The sequence below is a fragment of the Gavialis gangeticus genome, unplaced genomic scaffold (assembly GCF_001723915.1).
Source record: "Gavialis gangeticus isolate Ggan-Ray unplaced genomic scaffold, GavGan_comp1, whole genome shotgun sequence".
In the NCBI taxonomy this organism is placed as follows: domain Eukaryota; kingdom Metazoa; phylum Chordata; order Crocodylia; family Gavialidae; genus Gavialis; species Gavialis gangeticus.
Window position 1 is genome coordinate 52,179,520 of NW_017728997.1, and position 14,282 is coordinate 52,193,801.

General features: G+C 47.9%; 1 protein-coding gene across 7 annotated transcripts in view; it reads left to right on the plus strand.

Moving 5' to 3' along the window:
- Nucleotides 1–14,282, plus strand: part of SFMBT1 (Scm-like with four mbt domains 1) — a 171,483-nt gene that overhangs the window by 143,881 nt on the left and 13,320 nt on the right. For 3 of the 7 annotated variants that reach the window (XM_019505201.1, XM_019505207.1, XM_019505204.1), the window contains one exon: nt 2,126–2,254. In XM_019505201.1, coding sequence (XP_019360746.1) covers nt 2,126–2,254 — 129 coding nt within the window. The other 4 variants (XM_019505202.1, XM_019505203.1, XM_019505205.1 and 1 more) reach the window with 4 other exon arrangements.

Here is a 14,282-nt window from a genome sequence, read left to right on the forward strand (position 1 = left end):
TAAAAGTAAAAAATTCCTTACCCCTTCTTAGGGCTTTGTTCTTGTCAGCTGCAGGAAGGGGGCAATGTTACTAATTCAGATCTTTCTTCAAGCTGACAGTTTGCCTTGAATTTTGCCTCTTGTCCTTACTAAAACTTACCTTTTAATTTCCAGTTTATAGCTGGAGCACATCTGCAGTGGTCCTGGTGCTACATGAAAAAGTTGACATTCTGTGTATTATGCAGAGAAGGGATAGAATACCAGCTCTAGTGGGAGTTAAATAGCAGACATAACAAACATACTAGAGCACTAGTGCTCAACCTTTTTCCCCACAGCAGGCAAGATGGGCAGTGCCAGATCCAACCACAAGCCAGATAGTGATTCCAGTCCAGTGCCTGGGGCCAGTACAGTAAGCATCATCCAACCATGCAAGGGGGCAGGGGAGAACCACCTGACCTGAGCCCAGCCATGCAGGGGGGAAAGGAGGCTTCACCCAGCCCTGGGAGGAAGGAGGAGGGATGTGACCTGGCTGGGTGGGGGTGAATGGGGCATGGCTCAGCCCCAACCCAGCCGTGTGTTGGCTGGGGAAAGGGATGTGACATGGCCCCAACCCAGCCCCACTGCAGGGAAAATGGGATGTAGCTTGGGAAAAGGAGACCTGGCTTAGCCTTGTGGAGCAAGGGAAAAGGGATGTGGTTCAGCTTCATGGGGGTAGGGGCATAGCTCAGCCACAACCCAGCCCTGTGTTGGGTGGGGAAAGGGATGTGACATGGCCCCAACCCAGCCCCACTGGAAGGAAAATGGGATGTGGCTTGGGAAAAGGGGACCTGGCTTAGCCTTGTGGAGCAGGGGAAAAGGGATGTGGTTCAGCTCCATGAGGGAAAGGGGGCATGGCCTGCCCCAACCCAGGCCTGTTGAGTAAAAGGGGGGAGGAGCCATTGCCCAGCCCTGAAGGAAAAGAGGGTGCAGCCTGGCTCTGACCAAGTGTGCAGGGCTTGGGGTCTGGGAATTTTGTGGGAAGAGGATGGCCACCACTTCCCCCACCACTAAATTTCCCAACCTGTGGGGAGTCTAGCGAGCCAGATCTGATAGCTCTGCAGGCTGCATTTGGCTTGTGGGTTGGAGGTTGAGCATCCCTGTAATAAAGGATTGTGCATCTCCAGAAATTGCTATGAAAATGACCACAAACTTTGGGAGTATTTTTAAAATAAAGCCCACTACTCTGATGTGACAAGGAGCCACTTTACAACTGCACAAATGCAACACACTAGTTCACTTAAAATTCAGTCTGCACTGAATCTTCTGTATAAATTAAAACTTCTGTTTTTGAAGTAAATGCATTTAATTATAATTGTGTTAATCTGAATCTTTTGTTGTACCAGCACCCACTTAAAACATGGGGAAAAGGAAAAATTCTTCACATTGCCTAAAACAAGGGTTTTCAACCTTTTTTGGTTGGTGTAACCCAGCGGCTGGTCGATGAGTGGGGGGTGGGGGAGGACAGTTGGCCACCACATACCCCCTGGGCCTTCCCAAGTACCCCCAGGGGTACACGTACCCCTGGTTGACAACCCCTGGCCTAAAACATTGTCAGTTATACTCTTCAGGGTTTCACTCTCATCTCCAACATATACTGAAAAACAAGGTATACTTGAACTCAGATTCATACTAAACCTTAATAGTGATCTCATCATTTCATGTATAAATGCAATTATACATCAAATCTGACTGTCAGGTAGTCTATTAATTTGGAAAATGTTATGGCCATCTTAGCTTTTTGTGAAATATTGATAGGTAGAAAGACTTCTGCATCTGAATGGAAAAGATGTAATTACTTGGCCACAAAAAATGTTCAAGCTCTAATATTTTGGGAATCAAAGAACAGAGCTAGCCAGTAAAGCCCTTACCCATGAGAAGCCTGTGGGCCAGATGGCCCATCCCCTGCCTGTTGGCAGGGAATATGGCCTGCCATCTCATTTGAGTTCGACCCCCTGATTTAGGCCACATTGACTGTGGAATTCAGAGTTATCTTAGGAATATTATTTATTATTTCTTGCTACGTTGTTTATTTTTATTATTTGTGAACTGGGCATTTTTGATGTAACAATTTTTTTAATTCTTTGGTGTTTGGGGGGTGTTGTATTAGGAAATAAAGATTGAAGTTGCAGAAAATCTGCAGCTGGACAGTAATCCTCTGGAATGGAGTGTGGCTGATGTCGTGCGATTCCTCAAATCTACAGATTGTGCCCCATTGGCCAGAATTTTCCTGGATCAGGTATAGTACATGTTTTGAAAGATTTAACTTGTTGCTTCATTCTCAACAACTGGTGATTAACTGGACACATTACATCAGATTTAATTATTAATACTCCAGTGTTTGGCTGGTTTTTAGCCAAACTATGGTGCTTCCTGTTTCTTAAATTTATTGTGGAACCTGACTAATGGAATGGGAGGAGGTAATTCAGCAAGGATATTTATGGCTTCTTGAGCAAGTACTGTGACTGAATTCCAGCTCCACTGCCCTGAGGTCACCGGCCTTGTCCTGCATATGACCTGCCTTTTTAAAGCTTGGTACAAAGGCTGCTGCCATTATCTTCTGGACTTCAACCCCAGAAACTCCACTTCCTAAGTACAAGATGCTCAAACACCTGCTCAACCACCACACGAACAAATGACCTGCACTAAAAAATGTCTGCATCTGTGAAACACTCGACAAATTGTAGGCAAGTGAGGGCATGGACCTTCTCTCTGGAAACATCCAGCAGTCCTTCAGGGGTGAGTCATTGGGCCCAGGCTATGTATGAATGGATCACAACAGAAGTGGCAGCTCATAAGCATAACCAATACACCCCAAGGCAAAGGTTTTGAAGACACAGTATAAGAAAGCCTGTGATTCTACCATGTTTCAGGTCTTTGTCAGATGACATACATATACAATGAGGAACTGTTGTGCATACTAGCTAGTAATGACTCCATTGAGCCCTGCTTCATTATCAACTCTGTTGACCTAGAGCCATGTAATGACAGTGATGATATGGACCTGGAGGACCAAAGCAGCAGATATACCTGCTGTCATCCTCTCAGTGCACAGAGACCAACTGCTTGAAGGGAATGCCTGGATGGCCAGACACTGAACCCACTGGTGAGTAGTAGTAACACTCCAGCAGCATCACTAAGACCCATCCTCCATCTCAAAAATGCTACAGGCACCCTGCTCCATGATTTGTGCAAGGCCTGAGGGAGTGGAAGAACAAAATGTCCACTGGTATTTGGTATCCAACTATTTTGTGTGTGGGGTGTTGTTAGGTATCATTAGGACAGCAGAGGGTAAGCAGAACCTATTGTGCTCTTACCTGGAGTCAGGGTGCCCATGGGGTGCCCATTAGGAGTGTGCAAAATGGGCCATATTAAATTCAGATTCAGCCTGAATCGGGGGACAGTGATTCGAGTCATTCATTCAGATCACTGTCCCGACTGGATTTGGCCAAATCCGAATCTGAAGATTTGCTGCTGATTTGGATAATCAGTGATTTGACCATAGACACAGCTTTAAATGCTTTTTCTACATACCTCGAAGTACCAGGCATGGCTCTTAAATGCTGAGATGGTGTGGCAGATGCAGAGTCCCACAGGAGTGTGGGGGTGCTCCCTGTGTGCTTGGTGGCCCCCCCCGCAACCCCTTGGCTCAGCAATCAGCCATGGAGGGACCCCAGGTGCGCCCCCCCCCCCCAGACCCAGGGGGCACTAGTCACCAAGCTGGGGTGGGGGGGGGGTCCCCTGTGTGCTCCACAGTGGACCCAAAAGTGGACTGGAAGTGCTTCTGGTTCACTTCTGGGTCTGCCACTGAGCACACTTGGGGACCCTCAGCCGTGCTCCTTTGGGATGCTCCATCTGCCCCAGCATGGCAGCATTCACAACCCACACTGGTACCTTGAGGTATGTAGAAAAAACATTTAAAGCTGCGTCTATGTCCGAATCATCGAGTCTCCCCAAATCGATTCAGAGGGTTCTGATTTGATTCAGAGAGATTAAAGGGTCTCCTGATTCGATTCGAATTCAGAGATTCAGCTGCCAAATCAAATCAGTGACAGATGCTTCTCACAGCCTTTGTGCCCATACATGCATTGTGGGAGTGAGAAGGGGGTGTACTGTGGGGAGAACAGTGAGGAACACTCTGGAAAATTCTAGGGCTATTAGGAGCCTGTTGAAGGATTCTCAGTCAACTGGTAGGTGATTCAGTTAGTGCAGAAATGTATGCTTAAATTGTACATAGAGATATAATTACATTGCCCCCTACCCCCACCACAGTCTCCCTTCCAGGTAGGGTACCAGACAGCTCAGCACTCCCTTCCCACAACTGGTAGCTGTGCTACCTGGGCCCCAACATCACCCATTGTTGATGGCTGACCCCAACAGGGTAGGAGCCAGACATACCTGGGCTCTCTGTCTGTACTGCTTGTCCCATCTGTTACTCCAGTACTGGCCAACCAACTCCCAAGCATCCTTCTTTCACCTCCTCCCTTACAGGTCATTTGCCAGCAGGACTGACCCTACACACCATTTTAAAATCCCTTCAATCCTCTGTCTGGAGGTGCCCATGCCCTGAAAGTATGTTCAGTCTCATTTTTAATCTCTGTCTGACAGAACCATCACAAATCCTCTCTCCCAACACCCACTGCCTGCAATCCCCTCTTCACGTCTTCACTGACCAAAGGAATGCTGTCAAAATTATAGAATCCCTGACCTTCAACTGTCTCTCCCCATCCAGCAACCCAAGGCCCTGGAGAATCTGAAAGCATACCTGGGAAAGGAATCCAGGCCAAAAAACCAAAGACCTTAGCCAAAAAATAGTTTGTACCTACTGCTGCAGGGAAGTGGAAACCAAGCAGCCAGGCTTAAGGGAGACAAGGCGTTTGTAAACGTGGGTGCTCACTCAAGAGGCCATCAGTAATCCTGCTCAACCTGCCCTTCCCCATGTCAGGTTTTTCTGCAATTTGACCTCTTCCATAAATTAAAACTGTAGAAATCACAAACAGCCACACAGGAAAACTAGCAGAAAATGTCCCCTTCCATCCTGGCCAATTCTACAGACAGTTGCAGGCCACTTTAAGGAAGGGAGGCAACAATGGACCTGGATGCATTACTGTTTTATAGCACACAACTGAAGCCAGTGGTATATCTAGTCAATCATTAGAATCATAGGAAAATGTCCAACTTATCTAGCCCAACCCTCTGTTCAAGTGTGGATCATTCCTGCCTAAACCATTCCAAAAAATGTTTGTCTAACCTACTTTTAAACTTCCAAGGATGGAGATTTCATAGCCTCTCCAGGTAATAGAGCTCTGCTTCCCCACTCTTTCATGACCCCCCTCCCACTCTGCATGCTGGATCTAGTGCCGGAAGGGCTTACTCCAGCCAGTCTGGGAGTACATCACATGTTGTACCTGCTCTGGCTCAATTGAGACATAAGCCACATGTGGCACCCACTCTAGCTGGTCTGTGGATGCTGTGTACAGTGCAGGTCCCAGACCCTGGAGTGATTGCTGCATGCAATGTAGTCCCAATCTGGCCAGAGCAGGTGCTGGATCCAGCACGTGGGGGAAGAGTCCTAGACTGGCCTCAAGTGGGGCTAGCACTGGGGACTGGTTGATGTGGCTGTATCTTTAACACCAATCCTGTAGAGCAACTAAGAGTATAGCCATTGTAATTTGCTGCACCCTAACAGGAGGCAAGATCAGGAAGCAATACTTCCTTGTCAATTGTTAGGACACTGTAAACTGCGGAGTGTTGCTATGTCTGTCTGCTGTTGTCTGGCACTTAAAACATAGAGGAGGGTCACAGCAGCAAAGTTCAGGGTGACCTGCAAACTGAGGAAATAGGAGCATTGGAATTTAGAGACCTACCATAACCACCCATGTAATTTACATAGAAGAGTCCTAAAGCAGCCCAAGGAAGAAACACCTTTTCCAGAAGGCCCTGCATCCTGTGGTCATCCAAAGTAGCCCATGTACTCAGGGTATCACAGATGGACAGCAGGAGCCTAGGGGTTAGCGTATGATCTTGGAATCCTACAGTAAATGTGAAGAGGCCCCAGAAATTGAAAGTAAGAACTTTTTTTTCACATCATCTAATCACACAAGCTTAACAACTCTTTGTTTGTTTGTCGTTGCAGGGTCAACACTTGCACCCACAGATGTTCCTATGGGTGTAGAAGATAGAGAGTACCCAACCCATGTTCTGATTTGCTGTCTATGCCCAGGCCTATTCTCCACAGTACTCTTCACTGGCCATGGGATAGCAGCACCAATCACAAGCTCAGGCCTACCCACCCTTAGCATCAGTCAGAACTTCCCACTGAAGTGCCAACACCCCACTCAACCAGCCTTATGATGTACCTTTTTGTTGTAGACAGCTTCTCCTGCCCTCTCACCCAAGTCTTATAGTTCCAGACCCTTCTTTTTATTCCCAAACTTCCCCTGTGATCTCAGCCATACTGAGATAGGTCCCCCTTCCCCTCTCTCTCAATCAGTCCTGCCAGAGAATCACTGTAGGACCCCAGAGCCCCTTCCACAGCATGGAAAGGAGCTTTGGGACACTGCCTTTCCCAGAGGAACAGCACCCTTGATCTTACAGGGTCTTGAGTAGTTCCCAGGGAATAGCAGCATGGAGTAGGATCATAAGCCCCTTTGATTCCATCATTTGATGGAGAAGCATGTTGACCTGTCACTCTATCCTACTGCACCTTTTCCTTTCCACAGGAACATAATTTGCCAGTTGGCAGGGCAGGGTACCTTTTGGACAATGTTCAGGGAGCACGCCTGAACTTTCCTTCCCTGACTTCCTTTTCCCAGGTAACATACAAGTCCCCAGAAACCTCACCCCCAGTTTGAAAAGTAGTTTGTTTCAAGAGTGCAGCACACAGTGATTCAATGTTTAAGATGTTCAATAAACAGTTCTTTTAGTTTAAAAATAAAGGCGTTGTCCTTTGAATTATCTGGGTTTTCCACAGTTATGCCTACCTCCCACTCCTACTTCTAGCAGTGCGAAGCTTTGATCACAAAGGCCTTTCCTCATGAGGACACTGACAGTTATAATATTTATGACTCTTAGCTTCTGGGACCTTGTACTGCCTGGCAAGCCTCTGGGCCTCCACTGCCCTGGCCTGTGAGAAAGACTTGTTCCTAACCTCGTGGATGTTGTGCAGCATACAGTCCAAAATAAGAACTGCTTGCTGGTATCCAGGTGCACCCCCAGTACCCTCCACCATGCCCTGAGGCACCCAAAAGCACTTTCCACATTAATCTGGCAGTTGCTCAGCAAGTAGTTGAGAAAGCTTCTTCTTAGAGGGAGGGCAGTATCTTTATAACTGCAAACTCTCAGGGAACAGCCTCTGGTGTTAGGGAGGAGCAGAGTTCCATGGGTGGAGGAAGACAGGCCAGGCCTCACCAAGGTGGGAAGGATTGAGACTACTACCACCAAGAAAATGCAACGGGTTGTGGTGGTTGGAGACTTCCTTCTGTGGGGGATGGAGGTAGCCATCTGCTGACCTAACTTGTTGTCTCAGGAGGTCTGCTGTTTGCCCAGAGCCCACATCCGAGATGTCATGGAGGGACTACCAAGACTCATCCAGCCATCCATCTACTACCCCATTCTGCTTATCCATGTGGGCATGAAAGATATTGCCAGGGGAGACCCTGAGCATATCAAAAGTGACTACAGGGCTCTGGGTGCAAGGCTGAGCGGGTCTGGGGCTCAGGTTGTATTTTTGTCAATCCTTCCAGTCAAGGGAAAGGGCCTGGGCAGAAGCAGGAGCATCCTGCAAATCAACACCTGGCTGCGCAGGTGGTGTTGCCAGCAGGGCTTTGGCTTCGTTGACCACAGGATGTTCTTCCAAGAAGAAGAATTGCTGGGAAGAGATGAGCTATACCTGACAAAGAGAGGGAAGATCATCTTCGCAGACAAGCTTTCTTCAAACAGCTGGTGGAAATTTCCCGATCGCAGGCCCTGGTTCTCATGGGGGACTTCAATCACCCTGACATCTGCTGGGAGGGCAATACAGCAGTGCATAGGCAATCCAGGAAGGTTTTGGAGAGTATTGGGGACACCTTCCTGGTGCAAGTGCTGGAGCAGCCAACTAGGGGCTGTGTTCTTCTTGACCCGCTGCTCACAAACAGGGAAGAATTGGTGAGGAATGTAGCACTGGATGGCAACTTGGGCAGCAGTGACTATGAGTTGATAGAGTTCAGGATCCTGAGGAAAGGAAAGATGGAGAGCAGCAGAGTAAGGACACTGGACTTCAGAAAAGCAAGCTTCAAACTCACTAAGGGAACTCAGGGGCAGGATCCCCTGGGAAACCAGATGGAGGGGGAGAGGAGTCCAGGAGAGCTGGCTGTACTTTAAGGAAGCCTTATTGAGAGTGCAGGAATAAGCTATGCCAATGGACAGGAAAACTAGCAAGTATGGAAGAAAACCAGCTTGGCTTAGCAAGGAACTGTTCAGTACACTAAATTACAAAAAGGCAGCTTATAAGAAGTGGAAACTTGAAGAAATAACTAGGGAAGAATATAAGAGGATTGCTCAGGCATGCAGGGACGAAGGTAGGAAGGCTAGCTGCAACTCCAGTTGCACTTTAGCAAGGGATAACAATAAGGGTAACAAGAAGGGTTTCTACAAATATGTTGGTAGCAAGAGGAGGATCAGGGAAAGTGTGAGTCCTTTACTGAATTTGGGAGGCAACCTTGTGACAGAGGATGCAGAAAAGGCTGAAGTGTTCAATGCCTTTTTTGCCTCCATCTTCACAGGCAAGATCAGTTTCCAGACTATTGCACTGGGGAGCACAGTTTGGGGAGGAGGTCAGCATCCCTCAGTATTGAAAGAACAGGTTAGGGACTACTTAGAAAAAGTGGATAGGTACAAGTCCATGGGGCTAGATGGGATGTACCTGAGGGTGCTGAGGGAGTTGGCTGATATGATTGCAGAGCCAGTGCCCACCATCTCTGAAAACTCATGGCGATCAGGAGAGGTCCTGGATGACTGGAAAAGGGCAAACATAGTTCCCATACTTAAGAAGGGGAAAATGGAGGGTCCAGGGAACTACGGACCAGTCAGCCTCACCTCAGTCCCCGAAAAGATCAGGGAGCAGATCCTCAAGGAATCCATTTCTAAACACTTGGAGGAGAAAGGGGACATTAGGAACAGTCAGCATGGATTTACCAAGGGCAAGTCATTCCTGACCAACCTGTTTGCCTTCTATGATGAGGTGACTGGCTCTGTGGATAATGGAAGACTGAAAGAATAAGTGGGCATCCCAAGGCCAGTCTAGACATTGGCCCTCCCAGTTGGCTAGGGTTAACCGCCCACCTGCCTCGTCTGCCACACCTTTGATGTCTCATTATGTTTTTCCCAGGCAGGAGGCTGCCCATTTAATTTCCCTGATGCCAAGGGCATATATACAGCTCCAAACCTTCCCTCATGCCATGTCCCATGCCTCATAGCTGGCGTCCATATGTAGCATTACACCCTGATCCCTTAGCTTGCCCACCCCCCCTCCCCCCCAGCCTAAGCCTACTTAGCCTCACACAGCCTATCACACCCTGGTCCCTTAGCTGGACTGTCACTTGGCCTCACCTGGCCTATCATCCCATGCCCCCACACTGGGGCTTCTCAATCCCGCACATACATCCCACCCTCCTTTTGGGCTTGAGGCCTCACTGTGGACCTGGGCCCTGTCTCAGGCTCCCTTCTTCAGCCTGGACCCCACCTCAGGCCTCACTCCGTGAGCCTGGGTCCTGTGCTTTATCTTCTGGGTGTGCTCCCCTAGGCTTTCCCCTGCATGGGGTCACCCGCAGGCAGTGCAGGCTGAGGTTTTCTGGCACCCCGTACCCACCCTTAATTGGGGAGGCACAGGTGTGGCATTTCCTGGAAGTTACCTTGCCACAAGCAGCCCCACCACGCCATCCAGCCCCAGCACAGTGTAGTTTTAGGTCATGCCCCAGGACCAGGAACCTCTACCATCCCCATAGTTCCTACCCTCTACATCCAAGATGTTCTGTGAGCAGCAGCTGCAGCTGGGCAATGTTGTTCCTCCAGCTGCTTGCAGCAACTGCTGGCTCTATTGTTCAGGGGCTGCTCTTATTTCTGGCAGCTGGGCTCTCTTCCCAATCAGGCAGCCTCTTTCTGGCTATTTGGCTCCTGATTGGGAGTACAGTCACCTGCAGGCTGCTCTGCTGCCTGCCCACATCCCTTTGAGTGATAGGCACAACCTGTGCTCTGTCATATATACTTTGATTTTAGCAAGGCTTTTGATATGGTCTCCCACAACAGTCTCACAGGCAAGCTAAGGAAGTTTGGGCTGGATGAATGGACTGTAAGGTGGATAGAAAACTGGCTGGATCATCAGGCTCAGAGAGTAGTAATGAATGGCTTAATATCTAGTTGACAGCTGGTATCAAGTGGAGTGCCCTGGGGGTCAGTCCTGGGGCCAATTTTGTTCAATGTCTTCAACAACCTGGAAAATGGCATAGAGTGCACCCTCAACACGTTTGCAGATGACACCAAGTTGGAGGGATTAGTAGATATACTGGAGGGTAGGGCTAGGATTCAGACTGACCTGGACAAATTGGAGGATTGGGCCAAAAGAAATCTCATGAAGTTCAACAAGGACAAGTTCAAAGTCCTGCACTTAGGACACAACAATCCCATGCACCAGTACAGGCTGGGGGCTAACGGGTTGGGCAGCAGCTCTACAGAAAAGGACATGGGGATTACAGTGGACAATAAGCTGAATACGAGTCAGCTGTGTGCCCTAGTTGCCAAGAAGGCTAATGGCATGGTGGGTTGCATTGGTAGCTGTGTTGCCAGTAGGTCAAGGGAAGTGATTATTCCCCTCTACTCAGCACTGGTGAGGCCACATCTGGAGTACTGTATTCAGTTTTGGGCCTCTCACTACAAAAAGGATGCAGACAAATTGGAGAGAGTCCAGCAGAAGGCGACAAAAATGGAGAAGGGGCTGGGGGACATGACTTATGAGGAAAGACTGGAGGAACTGGGCTTAGTCTAGAGAAGAGGAGACTGAGAGGAGACTTAATAGCAGCCTTCAGTGACCTGAAGGGGGTTCAAAAGAGGAAGGAGCTAGGGAATTCTCAGATATGGCAGATGACAGAACAAGGAGCAATGGTCTCAAGTTGCAGCAAGGGAAGTTTAAATTAGATAACAGGAAGAATTTTCTCACTAGGAGGGTAGTGAAACACTGGAACAGGTTACCCAGAGAGGTGGTGGAAGGTCCATCTTTGCGGGGTTTCAAAACCCAACTAAACAAAGCTTTGGCTGGGATGATGTAATTGGTGATGCGTCCAAAGAAGGGCTCTCACCAAAGTCCACCTACCTGCTTTGGGCCAGATGCTTTGCCTCAATTTCTCTGTCAGTCTCTAGTGGTTATTACCTTGTTTGGAAAGTTTCCTCTCTTTCTCACTCTGCTTTCTCTACTAAGATAGTCTTATCACTTCAGCCAGATGGCTGAAGCCTGCCACATCTTGATGGAACATTCTGCATGCTCACAATCTCGCCTACCACTACTTGTTGTTAAGGGAGAAAAGAAATGCCTGGACGTGTGGCTTTTGACATTGTTGGTCTTGATGTCTGCCTCAGTGTAGTGCGGGCTCCACCAACCCCTACACCTTCACCCGTTCCACCAGGTCTTAATTTATAGTCTGTATAGTCAGCCTCAGAGCTCTGTCTAGACACTTCTTATGTCTCTGGGTCTGACAGATCAATAGCCACCTTGATCCTGTTTATCCACCACCAGGCTTGAAGCAACACAAGGAACTAACTTGTATTTTACCAGGTTTTTTCTGGCCTATTGTCCGGATAGTTGTGTCTTACTGTCCTGCTATATCTGGGAGATATCCTCTCCCACTTCAAAGAAAAGAGAAAAGAAAACAAACGTTGACTTCTTCCTCCACGTATAGTCCAGGCCTTACAGTACCTCTTCTCAGACCTGCTATTAGGGTCTTTATGGTACCTTGTTCCCTGCCTGTGGCTGCCGTGGGGCAGTTTCAGTTTCCCTGAGAGCTGCGCCTTCAGGGTTTCTTCCCTGTCAGATATGATGCTTGTGAGTCCACTAGAGGGTGTACATGCTGTGGTGCACCAGAGCAAGTTGGCTCACATGGGAAAAAGGAGCATTATGGCTATGTTGCATGAAATATGCCAACCCAGGCTGGTGGTGTTGATGCGGAGGTTGAGAGGAGTATCATGAGCAGCCAGACCTCCTCACCATAAATTTGTAAGAAGTAGGTGGAAATGGGAGAGTGTAACAGGGGCCCCTAACCTCTGTTACTTGAGTAGAGACTTTGTGTGAGAGGGCTGCTAGAGGCCCCAGGATTAGGTGTGTATGAGTTACCAGAGGTTATTTAAGGAGGGAGATGCCCTGCTTAGAAGTAGAGATAAAAGATCAGGGAGAGTGAGGTGGCTAAAAATGAATAGGGTGGAATGAGGCACCTTAAGTCTTGCTCTGCTATTCTGAGGGCAGCCTCCCAAATTACTATTTGTTTTCCCTCAAGGTGTGCTAGGTGAGGACAGGGAGCTACCCTGGTAGGAACCAGAGTGAGAGACTGGATGAGTGGGGCTGCCAGAGACCCTCACTAGTACTAGACCAAGCACTGACCCCTGTGGGATGCTGATGCCCACTTCTCACCAGGATTACACAGATCTGTTCACTACGATTCTCTGGGTCCTATCCTGCAGCCAGTTTCACACCCACCTGACCGTCTCAGAATTAAGCCCTCCAATTTTATCATGAGGACATTGTGGGATACTAGATCAAAGCCTTTTGGAAGTCAAGGTATACAATGTCAACCTGCTGTCTCGTGTCCATGTGGTGAGTTACCTGGTCATAGAAGGAAATGAGGTTGGTAAGGCAAGACCTGCCTGCCCACAACAAAGCCAGGCTGGCTGTCATTCAGAATCTTACCTTCTGCAAGCTTACTGCAGATAGACTCCTTGATGGACTTTTCTAGGATTTTCCCTCGAATGGAAGTTAAGACTGATTGACCTATAGTTACCCAGGTCCTCCCTCTTGCCCTTCTTGTGGATGGGCACAACATTGGCCTCTTCCAGTCCTCAGGGACTTCTCCATAGTGACACAAGTTATGGAAGAGTTTTGCCAGGGGCTCTGCAATGACTTCGGCCAGCTCCTTCAGCACTCTTGGATGAAGATCATCCAGTCCCACTGACTTGTACATGTCTAATTTTTTAAATTGGTCATACATCAATTCTACAACAATAGTAGGAAGGTGATTGTTCCTACCGTGCTCATCATGTATTCTACCTAGCATTGTTTTCCCCTTGGTCCAGTGAAAGACCAAGGCAAAGTAGTCATTCAGTTCAGCTTCCTCCTGGGTGCTGGTAACCAGCTCTCCTGAGCTGTTGAGCAGTGGCCCTACACTCCCATTTGTTTTCCTTCTGTTCCCTATGTACCTAAACAAGAACTTCTTGTTGTCCTTGATTCCCATTGCTAATCAAAGTTCGGTTGTCACTTTAGCCTTTTTTTATCTGTTCCCTGCAATTGCAGGCCATCTAGGTTCCTTCTTTCTTCTACACCTTCCACTTTCTGCCTCTACCCTTGGCCAGGTGGCTTAGGTGATTCAGGACCCTAAATGGTGCAAGTGCTGTGCAGCAGTGGAAAGAGGGTGTGTGCGCCACATTGTGTGACCCCCAACTATTCAGAAGTTAGGCAGTCCTGAGCTAGAGTTAGGATACGGCCTTGCAACACTTTGCTTCACAAAAGCCTGGAGGGCAAGAAAACAGTAAGCATCCATTCTGTGATCCTTCTCTGGGAATACAAACACATGACATGACCAATCCTTATAAGATGAAAACATAACAGTTGCCTGCATGTCAAATACTGATTAGGCTCTACCTCTGTCACTTGACTGTCCTCAGAAGCCATTTAGGGATTGTGGCTGAGAGGAGTACTGGGATTTCCACTCACCAGTCTCTCAGCAATGCAACTGCATCAGTTTCAGCCCTCTGAGGGGCATGTATGTTTACGTTACTGAAGTGCTCCATATGTATGTCTGTCCATGCTCTATGATACAGTTTACTTTCAGTAGTCACTAGCATTAATTCTTCAAAATACAAGGCTTGCACAGCTAGAATTTTTATACTATTGAGCATCTCTCAGTTGTACTGATGTCCAAGTGAGGAGGCATATTTTTGATAACGGATTTTATTAAAGAAAAATTATAATTTTATCTTTAAGAGTATCACAATACAAAAATGAAAACCCATTTAATATGTTTTTTCTA